The 24,251-nt window shown below is 40.2% G+C and overlaps 1 protein-coding gene and 2 long non-coding RNA genes across 3 annotated transcripts; 1 reads left to right on the forward strand and 2 right to left on the reverse strand.

Annotated features, from left to right (window-relative positions):
• Window positions 1-4,191: 4,191 nt before the first annotated feature.
• Window positions 4,192-5,383, reverse strand: LOC308298940. The gene is made up of 3 exons (XR_013962746.1): window positions 5,264-5,383; window positions 4,571-4,653; window positions 4,192-4,324 (listed from the first exon to the last, which is right to left on the reverse strand). It is a non-coding gene; the product is annotated as an uncharacterized lncRNA (long non-coding RNA).
• A 9,730-nt stretch (window positions 5,384-15,113) lies between these two features.
• On the reverse strand, window positions 15,114-24,029 carry LOC308298882. The gene is made up of 9 exons (XR_013962740.1): window positions 23,891-24,029; window positions 23,592-23,680; window positions 22,447-22,557; window positions 17,704-17,762; window positions 17,474-17,551; window positions 16,759-16,856; window positions 16,186-16,299; window positions 15,493-15,575; window positions 15,114-15,246 (listed from the first exon to the last, which is right to left on the reverse strand). It is a non-coding gene; the product is annotated as an uncharacterized lncRNA (long non-coding RNA).
• LOC308299073 (transforming protein RhoA-like) lies at window positions 20,571-21,177 on the forward strand (the record flags this gene model as incomplete). Its single annotated transcript, XM_080742798.1, has 1 exon — window positions 20,571-21,177. The coding sequence occupies exon 1, from the start codon at window positions 20,602-20,604 to the stop codon at window positions 21,175-21,177; it is 576 nt and encodes a 191-aa protein (XP_080598924.1). The 5' UTR covers window positions 20,571-20,601.
• Window positions 24,030-24,251: the final 222 nt, after the last annotated feature.

Consider the following 24,251-nt stretch of genomic DNA (forward strand, 5'->3'; position numbering starts at 1 on the left):
GGCTCCCTGCTGAAACCCACTCCCAGAGGACCCCAGTCAACTAAGATCCCCAGATTCCCCACCCCTGCAGTCTGTGAATACCTGCAGTCATTCAACTGCAAAGACTCTTTCAATGTACTGTATTTAGCCAAACAGCTGCACACACCATCATCATAGGTCACTCGCAGTCGGCGATGACTGTCCTTGGTGCTTGTGGAGGACTCTTCTGGAGCTGCAGTGGGGAATGTAAGTGGTGGTGGGTTTGGTTTGGACTTGGACCTGCTTGGTCTCTCTCACACACACACACACACACACACACACACACACACACACACACACACACACACACACACACACACACACACACACACACACATACACACACACACACACACACACACACACACACACACACACAAACCTAAATACCACATACTGTAGCCACAATAATTGTACAGTTAAACCTTTTTGTATAGTCTATACATTTTCACATGGTATTATTATTGTTGTTGTTGTTGTTGTTGTAAATAATCCTTTTTGTATATATAGTCTATCAATCATCACATTTTATTACTAGTTTATTATTGTATTATTATTGTTGTTGCTGTTATATATGTTTGGTATAAGGTAAGGTTTTTGTTTAAATAAATTAATCCTGTAGATATCCTGTCAGTTGTGTCCTGTTCAATTCATTCACAGTTCTCAAGACAAGAGTATGTAAAACCTTTAATGGCAGCTCAGGTGTTCAGTTTGACATTTAATTTTGGTTCTCATACAGTATATATATTTGACACATTGAGGCCTAAACACAAATTTAGCAAATAGCCTGAGAGGGAAGGAAAGTCTATAATCATCACAACTAAGAAGTCCTTCAGGTAGGGGTGGGCGATATGGAAAAATACAATATCACAATATTTTTCCAAGCTGTATCACAAATCTTATCACAATTATTTTTTATGGTTAATTGAATTCTCAAGTTACTTAACAGTACAACCACCTACAAGGTAACAAAAACTAAAAGAAAAGGGAGTAACAGACAATTTAGACCAGTGGTCCTCAATGTGGGGTCCTGGGACTCTCTGGGTTCCTTTTGGGAGGTCTCAATTTGACCCTTACAAGTATCTAACTCTGACAGTATACAAATAAAACCAAATAGACCCTTACAGGTCCGGTTGGTTTCATTTGCATAGTGTCAGAGTTAAGGGGAGACCTTGACATTTTAAAGTTTGAGAACCACTGATTTAGACCAAAATGCAGGTGGATTCTGGATTCTGCAATGAATTAAACTAATTAGTAATTAGTAGTCCTTGTCAGTTCAAACTTTGGCAGTGCAAAGCAAGGGTCAAAACTGATGATTTCTGCCTGGTGGAAGAACGTTATTTAGGAGATATGCAAAAATATAGACATGATCTAGGCTACTCATGATTATGATTGTGGTAAAGCACTTTCATTGTCATTATAATTAAATAGCATTTGAAGAACAGCAATGATATACAACTATTAAGCTTTTAACTAACATCAACATGTAAAGTACACTGATTTCTGTACTGTTACAATAGTTATTGTTGTAAATGATACACTTTTTCCACCAAGATAACTTTGGTTCTAGCACAGGTTCCATTCTGGATTCTTGGAACCTTGGTGCTTTCTAGTGCAGTGGTTCTCAACCTGTGGGTTGATGAACATTGTTTAGAGGGCATATGCACATTTCTAAAGTGACAATTTAAGGACTTTTTAATACCTCTAAAATGACAAATTATATATGGGCCAGATTGTCAAATATTAGAGGCAGAAATTGTGAAAATAGCAGATTTACATGTAGATCTGCTATTTTCACAATAGAACCGTGTTATACAAAATGCAACGCCTCACTCTTATAGTTCTCGTCAGGGTGGGGGGGTCCCCAGTTAAAAAATATGATTATTTTGTGGGTCGCGGCCTGAAAAGGTTGAGAACCGCTGTATAGTGAACCAGCCCACATTTCCACCAGGTTTAAGCAGAGCCACTGTAATGAAGGATATGTCATCAACAGTGAAGATGAACTTAGCTTACAAAATCACACATTCAGGTAGGAATGACAAACCACACTTGCTTTTAACAAAGGAACCTGCACTAGAACTTTGAAAGGTGAAACATACACTAGGTAGATATTTCTTGAATTTCTTTCTGATGTTACAGATATTGATAGTTAGCCCAGTTTAATGAGCTCTCACCTCAAGCTCTCATCTCCAGATCCCCAAAACAAAAAGATAGGAAAGAAGTCTTCTGAATGCCAAATAGAATGTGCTTTCATTTTCAAATGTACCCATCATTGTTTTAGGATGTTTATTTTTAGATTTATGAGCATATTGTGCCTCTATACGCTATTCATGAACACTCCTATATAAATATTCACATATATCAGTTTGTACACTGCCTTGTGAGTAGGGACATTAATACAAACCTTAAACAACTGCAACATAGGCTTTATTTGTAACATCCATTTGACATTAATTCAGATAGCTGTGTCTAATAATGTGTCTTATTGTGATGCGTTGTCAGCTTGTTTGTATATGAGCCACTTTCAGATTATGTCCTAAAATGGTTAAAGTGTTCCACATTTTGCTGAAGACCCTCTGGGAACCTCTTCAAGGACCCACGGGGGTCCCTCTACCCCACTTTGAGAATAATTGTAGTAGTATTTACTCTCCTCATAACACATCAGAGCTAATGCTCTTCAGCTCATGTTGTGCTGGCTGTGTGAGACTCCAGTCTCTCAGGTCTGTTGTTCATCTTTGTTAGACATAACCCCAGCGATGTCCAGGTGAGCCCAATGACGCCCTGTGACAAACTCTCTCAGGAAGGCAGCTGCTGTGCACGCACCACCAGACCTGATGAGATACAGATTCATATAGTTAACACATTAACGGTATATTGCTTTTATGTATATTTCCCCCCTGCCATCACAACTGTTTATCAAGGTGATATGGGTTAGTGATTTGTACTGCCTTATTTTAGTCAAACACTAGAGGGCCCCCTGCTGCAATCTGACAGTGCTCAGAGTCAGTGTGTGTTGAGCTACATACCAGTTGTACTTGCCAATGTTAGAGTCACCTGCTTGGTTAAACTAGAAGCATTGCTCTCCGAGAGGTCAGGAAGGTTATTGTGGCCTCCTGGTGGCGCTATAATAGGCCAATGTTAAAAGGGTGCCATGTCTTCTTCAGCCTTTAACAGCAATCGGACGCTGCATGCATGATTTTATTCCAAAAATGTGTTGTGCAAAAGTCAAAAGCTGGAGGCTCTCTTAACAGGCAAATATGAAAAGGGTGGCACTGTTCCATGACCTGTCCTAGTGGGAATGCGTGTGCAAAGTTTCACGGAGAGCGAAAGCTGCGTTCATGATTTGATTCATTTTGTTCAAAACGGAGCAATCCTGCCAACTTTGGAAGCCAATGTTAGCCAATTAGGATAGAATATGAAATATCTGACAAATCTATCTGACTATAGAGACACTATATTGATTTGTGTGATTTTTGGATAAAACCTTTCAAATAGTTTTGAAATATGATATCAACCAAACTTAGTAGCTGTCCCAAAAAAACAAACACATATTGTAATCACCTCGTTTTGAATCTATAGAGCCCTAACAGGCTCTGTGCATTAATGTAGTCCCGGGTTTCTAAGGTGGCATATCGGTCTCCTGTTGTGGTTCATCAGCTATTGGGAAGTGAACCGGAAACAGGTACCGTATGCCACATTCTGGAAATCCAGGAAATACAGTTGTGCACAGAGGCACATTTTTCCATGTGTCTCACCTGTTAGTGTAGCGGTGTTGACAAAGGCCCTGGGGTTGAAGGTGTGAGCATAACACAGAGCATCAGCCAGGATCAACCTCCCTTCTGCATCTGTATTATGAACATACACAGGAGAAACAAAAAAAAACAGTTGATCTAAATAACTTACAACATACACATGAAATTAGTTGAAGATCACATAGGAAGTCTGACAAGAACAGCAAACAGACAGAATGGTGCCACAGATATTCCAAAGAAAGCTTAGATGCACCAGCCTGTTATCTTTGACCATCAGTGGTCACGTCCCACAAGGCTATCAAATGCATTTGGAATCCCAGTGATCATTCACACATTTGTAGTGGCGTTTAACTAGCGGTGAACATCTTAAATGCGCTGTGGCTCACACACACCTGGATGGTTTTACCATTCTAGGCTCGGACTACATCCCCTGGTTTGTTGGCTTTTCCACTGGGCATGTTCTCACAGAGGGGAGCTAGTAGCCTAGTAAACTGACTCCTCCCATCTTCAGTTCGAATCGGAAGAGACTGGTTTACGAGGCTAGGGAGCTAGACCTGTGAAGACAGAGACAGTGAAGACAAGCAATCAAGTGAAAAACACCTAAGATTTGTTCCATCAAAATTTCAGGGTTGAAAAAAACGTTGCATAAATAATGCTTCAGTCCTTGCCTGACAAAATCGATTGTATTTTGGAATATGTAAAATGTCCATATGGTTATCCAAATATTCACTGTCTGTTTGTCGTTGATGAGGCACAACAAAGAAAAGCACACAGCAGGGGGTTTGTGCCATCAGTCTCACCGATAATGTTGACTGGCAGCTTGAGGGCTGCTGCCGTGACGATGGAGGCCCACACAGAGGATGGCTTCAGGGAGATTCCACCACTGAAAGGAAGAAGAAATCAATGTGAAAAATGACTGACAGTCAATAATCGAAGAGTGTGTACATCTGGAAGAATCTATATTTTACACCCATATCCAAAGCCACATACAGTATGTCAGTCCTGTATGTCCATGTGCTTTATCTGTAGGCCTGTGTTAATCGTTTCTCATTTACTGACCCAACCCGAGAATCCAGAGAAACCCTAGAATTTAATATGCTTTAATCTATAGAATACAATCAAAAGTCGGATCGCCGATCGGCCGTTTCTAAGTACTCCAGAGACAGTGCTTCTGGTTGGGACCGGAAACCGGAGACGGATATGCTTGTTTGGGGGCGGGACAACAATGCAATGGAGATGTCACTCCAATGCACAGCTTCCTTGTTTACGCTGCTAGCTGGCGAGTGCAGAAATGCTTGGATGGATTATCATGAGGTGTGTTGTTTTCGAGAGCTGACCACAGCATGCTCACAGAAGGTAAGGAAATTGTGGCCGGCAACCCCGATAAACGCTGCTTTTTTAATGGCAGTAAATGAGTTCATGTTGTTAATGCATAACGTGCCAAAGGCAACGCTCCATGTATGAACTAGTACCAACTATGTACTATGGTTTACCTGTCAAAGGTGATACCCTTGCCCACCAGTAGAAGGGTGTGTGGGGGCTCATCTGAGCCTTTAGACACGCTGAGAAATGCTCCCATTTCCTGCTCCTCTATCCAGGCCTGACCCCTGAAAAGATACACAACTTAATCATCGTCTGCAGAAACTCTATTCAGGACACTGTAACAGACTGTATTACATCTGGTAAATGTACATCACATGAAAACGCTTAATTTAATTTAATCATTAATTCTTCACATTAAATGTAAAAAAACTGACCTCCTCCTGTGGACTATGACTCAGGTCAGTATGTTATGTGCATGGATTAAAACAAAATATCATCTCACGACTGAAAATGTTTGTATGGCCACATCCTAATGTGTGATTTGTGGATCATCGGTATTGTAATTTCATATTAGCAGACGTGAAGTCCACATGCCAGCTCTGACAGTGTGATAAAACTGGGACCTGAAACTGTTCCAAATGTGATGGATCCGATTCCTGGTTCCTCTATGTTGAATCCAGTTCCACCCAATTCATCCAGTTCCGGATCCCAACCCTTATAATGCCAGTTATTGGACCACTCACTCTTGTCTTTGTGGTTCTTGTACAGCACCAGGTCACAAGGCAGGTCTTCAGTCATGGCTAGGGGATAACAAGCTACCACCTCCTTGATGGCATTGATGCTACACAGGTCACACGTGTCATAATGTCATAAGGATGGCATCAGGTGCACTTGTTAATTAAAAGGCTTATGATTATGCATTTCAGAACAGCCAATATGTCTGTTTTCACTTCACATTTCAATGCATTCTATCAATTAGAAGGTCATAATAAGACACTGTTTGCAGTGGGGCTGTCCCTTCATAGTTGAATAATTAGTCAGTTTGGTCTTAGTTCATTACATCTTTGTTAGTGATTTTAAAAAATTAGGTTATAATAAGACACAATAATAAACAGTAGGGCTGTCCCTCAGGCCCTCATAGTCAAATAATGAGTCAGTTTGGTTTTAGACAGTTCATCAAAACTTTGTTAGTAATTGTTGTATGCCTTTTCAATAATGAACTAATTATTTCTTGAAACATTATGAGCACATCTGTAAAATCTAGATATCACCCTTATGTTATATTAAATCGGTCTATATTAGGCCAATGCACATTGTGAAATCAACTTTAGTTCAGTTCTCTGATTGTATGCAGCAAACAATTTTCCAATCAAATTAACTAATTCGACTAAGAATTTTAGTTGAGGACAGCCCTAGTCCATAGTCCATTGATGACTGATGACAATTAAAACAGACCTACCCAAACAGTCATCACCTCGCCAGAGTTCCTGTCTGTCACAAAGTTGTTGGTAATAGTCATGATCACAGGTCCGATGGTCTGAGGAAGTAGAAATGTATTCACAGCATTAGATTATAATGCTTATGTCAAGTGCACTTTGGTTAGTTGGACTTTCATATGCATGTACCGTATGTGTGTATACTGTATACAGTGTCTCATCATGTACTGTATATAAATTGATATTACTGTACCTCGGGAGGCACTAGCTGGTAGGTCGACTGGGTGGCACACAGGAGGATCTTGGTCACACCTGGCAAGGAAATACATTTTACAAATGTTTACACCTGTCGCTGCATTCACACTAGCGACAACAAAGCTTCAACATGACCAAGCGTAGTCAGCTACATCACTGCTGAGTTGTAGTTGTTGTTTAAGTCACACTGCATAAATGAAGGGGTCAGGGTTAAATAGCACAGGGAACTGTTAACTGCTGAAGCCCTATAAAAAAAGGAGGGGAAAAGGGATTTACAAACAGACAATAAGTTGCGGTGTGTTTTGAGCTTATACTGTAGATACAGTATTTTTGTTATTTTGGGAAAATGTTTGCCTGTAATGCCATTACCAAAATAGGGACACCAGGTTGAAAGTGGTTAACAGCAAGACTGAGTTTTCCTTCCATTAACGGAATGGAACAGGAATTGTCTTGAGAGAGCAGGGAGTGGAAATGCTGAAACAAAAGCATGTTTGTTTGATGCTTCACTGCATCGTTGGAGCACAGAAAAAGGGTGAGACAAGATCACCTTTGATTTTGTTGGCGTGTCACACAAGCTTCACAACACTGGCCTCCATTGAAAATGACTTGTAGCCTGTGTTGTCACCACTAGTGTCAAGTCAACACAGGAGGGATGTACTGAAAGTATATTGGGGCTGGAGAAACCTCTGGGTGAATGGATAGAGCTGTAGAGGGGAAATAGCAATTGTCAATGTACATAATTATCATAATGTGTTCAGGTTGTTGCTAAATATGCAAGGAAGATGTAGCTCCACAAGAAGACGAAGGTTTTAATATTACACCCAAACCTGTCAACAACAATTATCTAATCTTTCCAATCTTTTCTTCAAAGCGATGAATTTGCATTTTGAAACATATTTCTCAGTGCATACTGCATAGTAATATTGAGGTTCAACTGTTAACACAAGATTGGATCCCTTTTGCTATTTAATTAATTATTTTTAACTAGCCATTTAATTGTCAATTAAACAGAGCTTTAGATGATGTGACTGTAATTATTTTAAGGTAACATAATTACCAGCATTAAGGCCCATTCCCACTTGGTCAGATAAACAGATACAAAATATCTGTCTCCATTCAAGTGGATGGTAAGATACAGATAAAAATCACACTCGTGTGAACTGAGCGGTGGTGTGTGTGTGTGTGTGTGTGTGTGTGTGTGTGTGTGTGTGTGTGTGTGTGTGTGTGTGTGTGTGTGTGTGTGTGTGTGTGTGTGTGTGTGTGTAGCTCTTGTGTATTATGGGAATAATCAATAAATGAGTGTTTTTCTAGTAGTTGTTCACACTCACAGCTAGTTCTCACCAAACAAAACCACCTAAGGAAGTTAAGGTTACAGACCACTGGGGCCCGTTTCACGAAACCTAGATTAGGGATAAAGCCTGGCTTTATCAGCTATCCTGGCTTTAGTAAGCCTGAGTCAGAGCTCAATCGGTTTCATGAAAGCTGAATTATCTTGGCAGATTAGCCTCGCCAGTTAACCTGGATATGTTAAGCCTGAACTCGGTTTCATGAAAGTTATCCCACTTTAGTTACCATGGAGATTAAGCTGCTAGACTGCTTCGGACCAGGCTAACAGCCAAGATTTGTTAATCCATTGCCATTTTGTTCAAGTTTTGTTAAATAGCTGTTAGTCCAATTACTCCTATTGTAAACAAATTACTTTTTCCACAGTTAATTCAACACCTATGTTAGTATATAGACTAATTGCATTAAAATTAAAAAAAAAAAAAAAATACAAGATATAATCAATTACAGGCCTTTTACTGAAATAGTGAATAAATCATGAATCATATGACTCGTGTGATATGTCATTGTCAGTCATATTGTTGTGTGATAATATATTACTGAAGTTGTTTATAAAAATGGCTGACAATGTAAGGGTGTTGTCAATTAGTTAAGTTAGTGATGAGAGCCTGTCTAGGTGAAGTAACCAAGTACATTTACTTAAGTATTGTACTTAAGTATAATCTTGAGGTATTTGTACTTTACTTGAGTATTTCCAATTTCCAATACTTTATTTACTTCTAATCCACTATACATCTCAGATCCAAATATTGTACTTTTACTCCACTACATTTATTTGAAAACTTACTAGTACTAGTTACTTTGTAGATTTACAAGCTCACTTTAATATAAATCAATGTAATTGACAGAGTGACCCTCTATACAACAGCAATCAGCAAATGATATTAGAAAGATAAAATCAAGCGTTTGCATCACAGAAAACTCAGAGGAAATAAAAAGACAAATAGTGGGATTACATTTCTTTGCAAAGCCATTCACCATTGTTGGATTTTTACATTTCACATTCATTCAAACTTGCTAACTCTGACTGGGGAGAGAGTATCCTGAAAATAAATAAATAAATACATACATAAATAAATAAATAAAACAAGTAGCCTAAAGGTTGTTTTATGGACAATCAAAATGGTATGATATGGCACACTGACTGTCACTGCCAAGACAATGAAAACGTGGCACTTCATGTCAAAAATGTTGCAGACCCCTGCGTTACATGGACAGTAGCCTACTAGGCACATTAACACTAGATATATTTTTATTGTGGACTGCAATGAGCTAACAGAAACATTGTCCAAGATTAACGTTATTAATAGTGAACAACATGGACAACACGCATACATCATAATTTAATTACCTACCTAATTTAATAGGCCTACTGGGGATAAACGCCGTTTAATAAACGTAAACTATCTTGTCCCCTTGATGTCTGCAGACTGGAGTAGGTTTGATAAATACAGTTGCACTTACACTACAGCTTTTATAATGCAGCACTCTGCTGGTAAAGCAACGGGGAGTAGTTGGTTGGTGGTTCAAGGAACAGGCATGTAAAAAGAATAACAACAACATAACACATGCCAGCCAGCCAGGAGAAGTGACGTAACATGAACACTCTGACCAAAAACTAAACAAAAGGATGCACCACCACCACCTTGTGGCAGCATCTGGCATTGCATTAACTGACCGTTATTTGAATTGCCCAGAAAATCAGAAATACAAATACCAGGTGCACACTGACACTGTTATGTTACCTTAAAATATTACACACACACACACACACACACACACACACACACACACACACACACACACACACACACACACACACACACACACAGAGAGAGAGAGAGAGAGACACGCACGCACGCACGCACACACGCACGGAGCCCCATACTCTCTCACACACACACACACACACACACACACACACACACACACACACACACACACACACACACACACAGAGAGAGAGAGAGAGAGAGAGAGAGAGAGAGAGAGAGAGAGAGAGAGAGAGAGAGAGAGAGAGAGAGAGAGAGAGAGAGACACGCACGCACGCACGCTCGCAAAAAAAAAATAATCTCGGGCGAATTAAAAAACGTAACGGGATCTCACGCGATTTCGGTCTGAACGCACGTTACGTCAGACGCCAAAATTAGGGCACCGCAACTCGGCGGCTTCTCTGATTGGCCAACCCAAACCTGTAGGCCTCGTTGATTGGTCAACCGCTGTGCCGCTGGTCAATAATAAGTAGAGCGCGCCTTTGAAACTCTTCAGTGTTCACTGAACCTTCAGCGCGACACTCCACTCCTGTTCCACTACCACGGATCAGTTGTTTTTCTTTCGATCATCATCAACCCTTCAACTGCCATTCATCATCATCATCATCATCATCATCATCATCCTCCTCATCCTCCATCATCACATCGACTTCACTGCACCTGTTCTTCCAATTCCAAACAACGTTCCAGTTCCAGAGACTTTGGGCAGCAGTTTGAACGTTAACCGCCAGTTTCCATCATCATGGGTCAGTGTGGGAGCAGAGCCCGTCGGTCTAGCAGCCACAGGACCACCGCCAGCACATCACCTCACCTGCTACCGTTCATCCAGGTGGAGTTCCAGAACGGTACGTTCAGGCCGGTTTGCACCGTTCCCGTCGACGTCACCGAGCTCCAGCAGCAGCAGGTGCATTGCTCCCCCGTCCAAGACCTCGAAGAGGACGAGTGGGACTGGGATGAGGATGAAGGTTATGGCTCCCTGCTGAAACCCACTCCCAGAGGACCCCAGTCAACTAAGATCCCCAGATTCCCCACCCCTGCAGTCTGTGAATACCTGCAGTCATTCAACTGCAAAGACTCTTTCAATGTACTGTATTTAGCCAAACAGCTGCACACACCATCATCATAGGTCACTCGCAGTCGGCGATGACTGTCCTTGGTGCTTGTGGAGGACTCTTCTGGAGCTGCAGTGGGGAATGTAAGTGGTGGTGGGTTTGGTTTGGACTTGGACCTGCTTGGTCTCACACACACACACACACACACACACACACACACACACACACACACACACACACACACACACACACACAGTCACACACACACACACACACACACACACACACACACACACACACACACACATACACACACACACACACACACACACACACACACACACACACACACACACACACACACACAAACCTAAATACCACATACTGTAGCCACAATAATTGTACAGTTAAACCTTTTTGTATAGTCTATACATTTTCACATGGTATTATTATTGTTGTTGTTGTTGTTGTTGTAAATAATCCTTTTTGTATATATAGTCTATCAATCATCACATTTTATTACTAGTTTATTATTGTATTATTATTGTTGTTGCTGTTATATATGTTTGGTATAAGGTAAGGTTTTTGTTTAAATAAATTAATCCTGTAGATATCCTGTCAGTTGTCCTGTTCAATTCATTCACAGTTCTCAAGACAAGAGTATGTAAAACTTTTAATGGCAGCTCAGGTGTTCAGTTTGACATTTAATTTTGGTTCTCATACAGTATATATATTTGACACATTGAGGCCTAAACACAAATTTAGCAAATAGCCTGAGAGGGAAGGAAAGTCTATAATCATCACAACTAAGAAGTCCTTCAGGTAGGGGTGGGCGATATGGAAAAATACAATATCACAATATTTTTCCAAGCTGTATCACAAATCTTATCACAATTATTTTTTATGGTTAATTGAATTCTCAAGTTACTTAACAGTACAACCACCTACAAGGTAACAAAAACTAAAAGAAAAGGGAGTAACAGACAATTTAGACCAGTGGTCCTCAATGTGGGGTCCTGGGACTCTCTGGGTTCCTTTTGGGAGGTCTCAATTTGACCCTTACAAGTATCTAACTCTGACAGTATACAAATAAAACCAAATAGACCCTTACAGGTCCGGTTGGTTTCATTTGCATAGTGTCAGAGTTAAGGGGAGACCTTGACATTTTAAAGTTTGAGAACCACTGATTTAGACCAAAATGCAGGTGGATTCTGGATTCTGCAATGAATTAAACTAATTAGTAATTAGTAGTCCTTGTCAGTTCAAACTTTGGCAGTGCAAAGCAAGGGTCAAAACTGATGATTTCTGCCTGGTGGAAGAACGTTATTTAGGAGATATGCAAAAATATAGACATGATCTAGGCTACTCATGATTATGATTGTGGTAAAGCACTTTCATTGTCATTATAATTAAATAACATTTGAAGAACAGCAATGATATACAACTATTAAGCTTTTAACTAACATCAACATGTAAAGTACACTGATTTCTGTACTGTTACAATAGTTATTGTTGTAAATGATACACTTTTTCCACCAAGATAACTTTGGTTCTAGCACAGGTTCCATTCTGGATTCTTGGAACCTTGGTGCTTTCTAGTGCAGTGGTTCTCAACCTGTGGGTTGATGAACATTGTTTAGAGGGCATATGCACATTTCTAAAGTGACAATTTAAGGACTTTTTAATACCTCTAAAATGACAAATTATATATGGGCCAGATTGTCAAATATTAGAGGCAGAAATTGTGAAAATAGCAGATTTACATGTAGATCTGCTATTTTCACAATAGAACCGTGTTATACAAAATGCAACGCCTCACTCTTATAGTTCTCGTCAGGGTGGGGGGGTCCCCAGTTAAAAAATATGATTATTTTGTGGGTCGCGGCCTGAAAAGATTGAGAACCGCTGTATAGTGAACCAGCCCACATTTCCACCAGGTTTAAGCAGAGCCACTGTAATGAAGGATATGTCATCAACAGTGAAGATGAACTTAGCTTACAAAATCACACATTCAGGTAGGAATGACAAACCACACTTGCTTTTAACAAAGGAACCTGCACTAGAACTTTGAAAGGTGAAACATACACTAGGTAGATATTTCTTGAATTTCTTTCTGATGTTACAGATATTGATAGTTAGCCCAGTTTAATGAGCTCTCACCTCAAGCTCTCATCTCCAGATCCCCAAAACAAAAAGATAGGAAAGAAGTCTTCTGAATGCCAAATAGAATGTGCTTTCATTTTCAAATGTACCCATCATTGTTTTAGGATGTTTATTTTTAGATTTATGAGCATATTGTGCCTCTATACGCTATTCATGAACACTCCTATATAAATATTCACATATATCAGTTTTGTACACTGCCTTGTGAGTAGGGACATTAATACAAACCTTAAACAACTGCAACATAGGCTTTATTTGTAACATCCATTTGACATTAATTCAGATAGCTGTGTCTAATAATGTGTCTTATTGTGATGCGTTGTCAGCTTGTTTGTATATGAGCCACTTTCAGATTATGTCCTAAAATGGTTAAAGTGTTCCACATTTTGCTGAAGACCCTCTGGGAACCTCTTCAAGGACCCACGGGGGTCCCTCTACCCCACTTTGAGAATAATTGTAGTAGTATTTACTCTCCTCATAACACATCAGAGCTAATGCTCTTCAGCTCATGTTGTGCTGGCTGTGTGAGACTCCAGTCTCTCAGGTCTGTTGTTCATCTTTGTTAGACATAACCCCAGCGATGTCCAGGTGAGCCCAATGACGCCCTGTGACAAACTCTCTCAGGAAGGCAGCTGCTGTGCACGCACCACCAGACCTGATGAGATACAGATTCATATAGTTAACACATTAACGGTATATTGCTTTTATGTATATTTCCCCCCTGCCATCACAACTGTTTATCAAGGTGATATGGGTTAGTGATTTGTACTGCCTTATTTTAGTCAAACACTAGAGAGCCCCCTGCTGCAATCTGACAGTGCTCAGAGTCAGTGTGTGTTGAGCTACATACCAGTTGTACTTGCCAATGTTAGAGTCACCTGCTTGGTTAAACTAGAAGCATTGCTCTCCGAGAGGTCAGGAAGGTTATTGTGGCCTCCTGGTGGCGCTATAATAGGCCAATGTTAAAAGGGTGCCATGTCTTCTTCAGCCTTTAACAGCAATCGGACGCTGCATGCATGATTTTATTCCAAAAATGTGTTGTGCAAAAGTCAAAAGCTGGAGGCTCTCTTAACAGGCAAATATGAAAAGGGTGGCACTGTTCCATGACCTGTCCTAGTGGGAATGCGTGTGCAAAGTTTCACGGAGAGCGAAAGCTGCGTTCATGATTTGATTCATTTTGTTCAAAACGGAGCAATCCTGCCAACTTTGGAAGCCAATGTTAGCCAATTAGGATAGAATATGAAATATCTGACAAATCTATCTGACTATAGAGACACTATATTGATTTGTGTGATTTTTGGATAAAACCTTTCAAATAGTTTTGAAATATGATATCAACCAAACTTAGAAGCTGTCCCAAAAAAACAAACACATATTGTAATCACCTCGTTTTGAATCTATAGAGCCCTAACAGGCTCTGTGCATTAATGTAGTCCCGGGTTTCTAAGGTGGCATATCGGTCTCCTGTTGTGGTTCATCAGCTATTGGGAAGTGAACCGGAAACAGGTACCGTATGCCACATTCTGGAAATCCAGGAAATACAGTTGTGCACAGAGGCACATTTTTCCATGTGTCTCACCTGTTAGTGTAGCGGTGTTGACAAAGGCCCTGGGGTTGAAGGTGTGAGCATAACACAGAGCATCAGCCAGGATCAACCTCCCTTCTGCATCTGTATTATGAACATACACAGGAGAAACAAAAAAAAAACAGTTGATCTAAATAACTTACAACATACACATGAAATTAGTTGAAGATCACATAGGAAGTCTGACAAGAACAGCAAACAGACAGAATGGTGCCACAGATATTCCAAAGAAAGCTTAGATGCACCAGCCTGTTATCTTTGACCATCAGTGGTCACGTCCCACAAGGCTATCAAATGCATTTGGAATCCCAGTGATCATTCACACATTTGTAGTGGCGTTTAACTAGCGGTGAACATCTTAAATGCGCTGTGGCTCACACACACCTGGATGGTTTTACCATTCTAGGCTCGGACTACATCCCCTGGTTTGTTGGCTTTTCCACTGGGCATGTTCTCACAGAGGGGAGCTAGTAGCCTAGTAAACTGACTCCTCCCATCTTCAGTTCGAATCGGAAGAGACTGGTTTACGAGGCTAGGGAGCTAGACCTGTGAAGACAGAGACAGTGAAGACAAGCAATCAAGTGAAAAACACCTAAGATTTGTTCCATCAAAATTTCAGGGTTGAAAAAAACGTTGCATAAATAATGCTTCAGTCCTTGCCTGACAAAATCGATTGTATTTTGGAATATGTAAAATGTCCATATGGTTATCCAAATATTCACTGTCTGTTTGTCGTTGATGAGGCACAACAAAGAAAAGCACACAGCAGGGGGTTTGTGCCATCAGTCTCACCGATAATGTTGACTGGCAGCTTGAGGGCTGCTGCCGTGACGATGGAGGCCCACACAGAGGATGGCTTCAGGGAGATTCCACCACTGAAAGGAAGAAGAAATCAATGTGAAAAATGACTGACAGTCAATAATCGAAGAGTGTGTACATCTGGAAGAATCTATATTTTACACCCATATCCAAAGCCACATACAGTATGTCAGTCCTGTATGTCCATGTGCTTTATCTGTAGGCCTGTGTTAATCGTTTCTCATTTACTGACCCAACCCGAGAATCCAGAGAAACCCTAGAATTTAATATGCTTTAATCTATAGAATACAATCAAAAGTCGGATCGCCGATCGGCCGTTTCTAAGTACTCCAGAGACAGTGCTTCTGGTTGGGACCGGAAACCGGAGACGGATATGCTTGTTTGGGGGCGGGACAACAATGCAATGGAGATGTCACTCCAATGCACAGCTTCCTTGTTTACGCTGCTAGCTGGCGAGTGCAGAAATGCTTGCATGGATTATCATGAGGTGTGTTGTTTTCGAGAGCTGACCACAGCATGCTCACAGAAGGTAAGGAAATTGTGGCCGGCAACCCCGATAAACGCTGCTTTTTTAATGGCAGTAAATGAGTTCATGTTGTTAATGCATAACGTGCCAAAGGCAACGCTCCATGTATGAACTAGTACCAACTATGTACTATGGTTTACCTGTCAAAGGTGATACCCTTGCCCACCAGTAGAAGGGTGTGTGGGGGCTCATCTGAGCCTTTAGACACGCTGAGAAATGCTCCCATTTCCTGCTCCTCTATCCAGGCCTGACCCCTGAAAAGATACACAACTTAATCATCGTCTGCAGAAACTCTATTCAGGACACTGTAACAGACTGTATTACATCTGGTAAATGTACATCACATGAAAACGCTTAATTTAATTTAATCATTAATTCTTCACATTAAATGTAAAAAAACTGACCTCCTCCTGTGGACTATGACTCAGGTCAGTATGTTATGTGCATGGATTAAAACAAAATATCATCTCACGACTGAAAATGTTTGTATGGCCACATCCTAATGTGTGATTTGTGGATCATCGGTATTGTAATTTCATATTAGCAGACGTGAAGTCCACATGCCAGCTCTGACAGTGTGATAAAACTGGGACCTGAAACTGTTCCAAATGTGATGGATCCGATTCCTGGTTCCTCTATGTTGAATCCAGTTCCACCCAATTCATCCAGTTCCGGATCCCAACCCTTATAATGCCAGTTATTGGACCACTCACTCTTGTCTTTGTGGTTCTTGTACAGCACCAGGTCACAAGGCAGGTCTTCAGTCATGGCTAGGGGATAACAAGCTACCACCTCCTTGATGGCATTGATGCTACACAGGTCACACGTGTCATAATGTCATAAGGATGGCATCAGGTGCACTTGTTAATTAAAAGGCTTATGATTATGCATTTCAGAACAGCCAATATGTCTGTTTTCACTTCACATTTCAATGCATTCTATCAATTAGAAGGTCATAATAAGACACTGTTTGCAGTGGGGCTGTCCCTTCATAGTTGAATAATTAGTCAGTTTGGTCTTAGTTCATTACATCTTTGTTAGTGATTTTAAAAAATTAGGTTATAATAAGACACAATAATAAACAGTAGGGCTGTCCCTCAGGCCCTCATAGTCAAATAATGAGTCAGTTTGGTTTTAGACAGTTCATCAAAACTTTGTTAGTAATTCTTGTATGCCTTTTCAATAATGAACTAATTATTTCTTGAAACATTATGAGCACATCTGTAAAACTAGATATCACCCTTATGTTATATTAAATCGGTCTATATTAGGCCAATGCACATTGTGAAATCAACTTTAGTTCAGTTCTCTGATTGTATGCAGCAAACAATTTTCCAATCAAATTAACTAATTCGACTAAGAATTTTAGTTGAGGACAGCCCTAGTCCATAGTCCATTGATGACTGATGACAATTAAAACAGACCTACCCAAACAGTCATCACCTCGCCAGAGTTCCTGTCTGTCACAAAGTTGTTGGTAATAGTCATGATCACAGGTCTGATGGTCTGAGGAAGTAGAAATGTATTCACAGCATTAGATTATAATGCTTATGTCAAGTGCACTTTGGTTAGTTGGACTTTCATATGCATGTACCGTATGTGTGTATACTGTATACAGTGTCTCATCATGTACTGTATATAAATTGATATTACTGTACCTCGGGAGGCACTAGCTGGTAGGTCGACTGGGTGGCACACAGGAGGATCTTGGTCACACCTGGCAAGGAAATACATTTTACAAATGTTTACACCTGTCGCTGCATTCACACTAGCGACAACAAAGCTTCAAAATGACCAAGCGTAGTCAGCTACATCACTGCTGAGTTGTAGTTGTTGTTTAAGTCACACTGCATAAATGAAGGGGTCAGGGTTAAATAGCACAGGGAACTGTTAACTGCTGAAGCCCTGTAAAAAAAGGAGGGGAAAAGGGATTTACAAACAGACAATAAGTTGCGGTGTGTTTTGAGCTTATACTGTAGATACAGTATTTTTGTTATTTTGGTAAAATGTTTGCCTGTAATGCCATTACCAAAATAGGGACACCAGGTTGAAAGCGGTTAACAGCAAGACTGAGTTTTCCTTCCATTAACGGAATGGAACGGGAATTGTCTTGAGAGAGCAGGGAGTGGAAATGCTGAAACAAAAGCATGTTTGTTTGATGCTTCACTGTTGGAGTGAAGCATCATTTCCGTGCTCGTTGGAGCACGGAAAAAAGGTGAGACAAGATCACCTTTGATTTTGTTGGCGTGTCACACAAGCTTCACGACACTGGCCTCCATTGAAAATGACTTGTAGCCTGTGTTGTCACCACTAGTGTCAGCACAGGATGAATGTACTGAAAGTCTATTGGGGCTGGAGAAACCTCTGGATGAATGGATAGTAATTGAAGAGGAAGAGCTGTAGAGGGGAAATAGCAATTGTCAATGTACATAATTATCATAATGTGTTCAGGTTGTTGCTAAATATGCAAGGAAGATGTAGCTCCACAAGAAGAAGGTTTTAATATTACACCCAAACCTATAAACAATTATCTAATCTTTCCAATCTTTTCTTCAAAGCGTTGAATTTGCATTTTGAAACATATTTCTCAGTGCATACTGCATAGTAATATTGAGGTTCAACTGTTAACACAAGATTGGATCCCTTTTGCTATTTAATTAATTATTTTTAACTAGCCATTTAATTGTCAATTAAACAGAGCTTTAGATGATGTGACTGTAATTATTTTAAGGTAACATAATTACCAGCATTAAAGGAAAATTCCAGAATAAAACATATTAATCCTTAATCAGCCTTTTATCACGTATGTACATACCTGGTATGATGGATTTTTATCATAGTCCTTCCAGTTTTTACTTCTCCTGGACTCCTCAGATCTCTCTCCCACAGCCAAAACGGTGGTCAATTGTGGTTCTCCCAAAGCGCTAATTTTCACTGCTGCAAAGTTACTTTTTTCTTCATAAATCTGCTATTTATAGTTCCAAGAGAGCCAGTAATCCACTGTTTTATCGCGGGTTGAGGGAAATGGCCGTTGTTGACATGATCCCAATAGTACTCACAGAAGAAGAATGAAGTCTCGCGTCTCGCGTGATTACCGCGTTTCCTTTAGCTTTTTCTTTAGCGCAAAAGAAAGCTTTCTCCTGGAGTTATTACAGCCAGTATGTACACAACAAGGCATCGTGGTATATATATAAAAAATAAGAAAGCAGAAGAATATAATCTAGTTAGTCTATTGATCGCTAGAATCTAGTAATATGACTGAGAAGGATTCATAACAAAGCATTTTAACGGACTTCCTGTAGTCATAAGGTAATTCTATTACCTTTATTTATTTTATTTTTTCCTCAATACATTTCTTCGATTTTATTTATTATTTATTTATGGAATTACTTATAAAATAACTTTGACGTGTATTATTATTTGTAAACAATGTAGGCTACAATATAATCACAAAATAATCGTATTTTCCTCAAGACATTCTGCAATGCCTCACCAAATAAACGTTAGGTAAAAAGTACCTCATGACCACAGAAACGTGTCTTTCATGAGGTACTTTTTACCTAACGTTTATTTGAAGAAAAAAGTAACTTTGCAGCGGTGAAAATTAGCGCTTTGGGAGAACCACAATTGACCGCCGTTTTGGCTGTGGGAGAGAGATCTGAGGAGTCCAGGAGAAGTAAAAACTGGAAGGACTATGATAAAAATCCATCATACCAGGTATGTACATACGTGATAAAAGGCTGATTAAGGATTAATATGTTTTATTCTGGAATTTTCCTTTAAGGCCCATTCCCACTGGGTCAGATAAACAGATAAAAAATATCTGTCTCTCTTTTTATCTGTATCTTACCATCCACTTGAATGGAGACAGATATTTTGTATCTGGGACAGGGACCATGCACACAACATCTTCAAGCCAGCCAGTATAATAAATGTATAACTACTGTTGTTATTTTTAATCGTCAGCGGGTCAGTCCTACAAGATAAACCTCTTGAAACTTGAATATTACGCCAAAGGCACAACAATGTTGAAATACTGTACATGAGCACATTGGGAACAATTACATAAACCGCCTTTCACTCATATTTGTCGATTTACTGACAGACACAGAAATTATCTCTGAATAGACTGCTCTGCTTGTGTCTGTCTGTCCCTTTTATGCCCATATATGGAGATATCATCTGTCTGTCACTTCTATGCCCATATATGGAGTTCTGTGTCAGCCATTCCCAAATATTTCAAAATAATGACATACTACATGTGGACAAAGACATTTGTTGATTTTTTTGGTTGCTATGGTTACCCGATAAAGATATTTCACTTTGCACTATTTGTTGATTTTTAGTTGCTATGGTTACTTGATAAAGGCCTTTCACTCGTTTGTTGATATTTTGCCACACATGATCTCCATATTTGGGCATGGTGCACAGTCACAGTGACATCATAGCTAGTGACATCACCAGCAGCGGAGCTTTAAAAGCGGACCACACAAGAAGTTTTGGACAGTATTGCGAGATACAAGCAGTGATCATCCCAGCATAGATTGTAAGCCACTATGGCAGCAATTGAGAGAAAGATTGCAATAGTGGGAGATGAAGCCTGTGGGAAGACCTGTCTATGCAAGGACTCATTCCCAGAGCTAGACGTCTATATGCCTACAATTTTCGAGATGGAAGAGCTTAGGTACATTGAAGTGGATGGCAAACTGGTTCAGCTGGCGCTCCAGGATACACCCGGCCACGAAGGCTTTGACAGACTACGTCCTCTTTGTTACTTAAATGCTGATGTCATTCTCATGTGCTTCTCCATTGATAGGCCGGAAAGTCTTGTGAGGATCCTGGAGCAGTGGGCCCCTGAACTCAGGCTCTACTGCCCTGGTGCTCCCATTGTCTTGGTGGGGAATAAAATGGACCTGCGCAATGACAAGCAAACCCGTAGGACGCTGGCCAAAACGAAGCAAGAGCCAGTGAAACCCGAGGAGGGCCGTGAGATGGCAAACAGGATAGGTGCCTTTGCATACATGGAGTGCTCTGCGAAAACAAAGGATGGTGTAAGGGAAGTCTTTGAGATGGCCACCAGGGCGGCGCTAACGAAGAAAAGGAGAAATAAATGTATTTGTCTTCTAATGTAAATGGAGGCACATGAGGACTACTTAATGCGGGTCAAAGGGGAAAAAAGGACAGATTATCCTATATTAGAAATAGCACCTGTGCGAACAAACGCGACACACATGCATCTCCTTGTATGGGCCGTTCTGTCTGTGACATTATTTATCTCCATACATGGAGTTCTGTGCTCATACATACTGTACATACACACCCAGTGTGAAGTGAGCGGTGCTATTTGAGAGTACTTGTATATTAATGAATAACCATGTATTTACTATTTAACACCTTTAATTCAATGATACAGTATTTGACTCTTGACTTGTGTTTATTGAGAGTATATACATGTATTAATGAATAACCACATATTTATATTTAACACTTAACCTTTAATAACAACCTTTAATTCAATGATCCAGTATTTATGACTCTTGACCGTTATGTTGTTTTGTTTGTTTGTTTGTCATATTTTATATTGTCTATTGATTGTCTATAGGAACCCCTCGAAAACGAGATGCTACATCTCAAGGGATTTATTCCTAAATAAAGGATTTCAATCAATTTATGAGTTAATTTCATCAATGAGTCATCATGGCATCAGCAAGCAAATCAGTCAGCTCCATACAGTATGGGCACAAAAGTTGGCATGCCCATATATGGGTATATACTGATGAAATCAGGGATCTCCATATATGGGCATAGAAAGGACAAGGACTGACACATATAGACCAGGAACCACTTTAACCATTATTTTATGCTTTAATAACTATTAACTAAAAGATAGCAAAATATACAAGCTCACAGCACGGCACTGAGTAAAGCGCTGCGAGCTTGTAGATCTGCTATTTTTGAAAGATATTGTTTTCTTTGGCAAATCTTTGAATATTCACAAGTTTCCAGCGTCCCATCATGCATTGTGCAGAAGGTGGGCGGCAGTTCTGGCACCGCAGCCGAGTGTGCCAAATACATATAATTCTAGGGGACCTTGACATGAAAAGGTTTTAGAACCACTGATATAGAATCACGCATTTTTCAAAAAGAAGATGGATTTAGAAGACATTTATAGAATCGGGTCAAAAATAAATATTTTTAAATATATAAAGACTTTCACAAATTTTCAAAACCAGCAGATCTACAAGCTCGCAGTGTGGCACTCGGTGCCACGCTGTGAGCTTGTATCTACTATTTTCAATAGTTAAAGCATAGTCATTGTTAAAAGTAATACTGCGTTGCAGGTAGGTCTTCAGGATAATAAAAATACTACTTGTACATCCGGGGTTCGGGGGTTCTCTAACCTGTCTGAGAAGTTTGTTGTGACAGCGCAGCAGCTCAAAGAAGAGCTCCAGCAGGGCAGTGGGGTTTATCAGGTCCTTGTTCCGAAGGAGAATCAGCGCTTTGCAGAGGGTCTGACAGAGAAAGTGGGATACAGAAACATTAGAAACGGGGTCTGGGCACAGCCATGTAAAAGCTCCCCCCACCCGCACTGACCGGCAGTCAACACCACAATAAATATTTGTGCACATACAAAGAACGCCAACGCCATATTAATTAACATAAGTGTAGGAGCCAGAATTACTTAAATCTGATGCAAAGTATTGTGGTGATGTATGCACTTTGATGGACATATTGGGCACTGCACTCATAGTAGGTGGTGGGCGTGGGCATCGGGCTGTGGGCGCTGCCACGCTAATATCCTGAGGGAAGGTGGACAGCTGCTGCTGATAGCAGTGTGCAACCTGGGAAATAAAGGTGCATTACAATTTCTAAAACCACTGTAGTGGTTGGTGTTACACATAACGGGACAGATAGGAAGTCCACCACACTGATTCACAACAGTTTGTAATTGAATAGAGCAGGGGTCTTCAACGTTTTCAGGCCAAGGACCCCTTTGTTGAGAGATGAAGCAGGGACCCCTACAACCTTATCACAGATTCATAGATAGTTTCATCGTTTGACAGCACAATCATTGGTGTATTTTGGATTCATGTCAATTTGTGTTTTCAGATATTTAACCACTTGAACCGTCAATACTTAATAAACTTGACCTTTCGCTCTGTACTTAGTCTGCTTCTTTTCCCCCTCTACACCAAACCTCTTGACGAAAATAGCCAATCTATAAGCTAACACCACCTCGTTGTGAGCTTGTAGATCTGCTATTTTTGGCTAATGTTCTCAGAATATGGATGCTAGGGTTCAAGTGGTTAATATAAAAAAGGTCACAAAGATTTGGAGGACCTCCTGAAGTAACTCTGAGGACCCCCTAGGGGTCCAAGACCCCCTGTTGAAGACCCTTGGAATAGAAGTTTGACATGCAACACTAGACCACTGATACCACTTTGATTCACGTTCTCTCTTGTACCCTAATCTACAATGTTTATTTAACATGAGTAAACAAAGGGAACCAAATGGACCCTTGCGGATACAGTAGTTTACCACACACCTGTGAAAAGAACATAACCAGCTCTGACAGGACTTTGTTGGGCTTGTCTGGACTGGTGATGTCGATTCTGCAACAGTCTGTTGCAGAAACTGGAAAATTGAAAAGACAGATTTGATCAAACCTGCCAACTGAACTGAGAAAACTTGTACAAATATCACTTCAAATTCAATTTCGAACTCATTTCGAACTCAATTATTATGATACAGTAGTACAGGAGTACAAAAGAGTGTGTAGCAAATCAAATGTATTCGCTAACACATTATAGCTATGCAACCGACTTGTTAGCTAATAAAACCAACCTCTTCCGTGTATGACTCCCTCTTAATAAGGTTCTGCAGCTGAGGCAGATTGTTTTTGTTGTTCCACGTGTATAATGTATATTTCAGCGAATCTCCTCAACTTTAAACTCCTCATTCGTGCCTCACAGGGAGGCTGCCATGTTGTTTATTTTGGTCTACTCTGCTCCAGCCTCCAAGTACGGAAAGTGAATATGGACAAACCAAACGGTGACTGGCACCGAAGTTTGTTTACATGGTAGTTATGGAAAATAAAAACACACAATTTCAAAATGAACAGACGATTTAACCAGGACATCACAACCCAATAAAATCAGAAAACACAAACACATCAATTTAACGGACCAACTTAAAACCCATAATT

The sequence above is a fragment of the Nannobrachium achirus genome (genome assembly GCF_963921795.1).
Source record: "Nannobrachium achirus genome assembly, chromosome: 15".
Lineage (NCBI taxonomy): Eukaryota > Metazoa > Chordata > Actinopteri > Myctophiformes > Myctophidae > Nannobrachium > Nannobrachium achirus.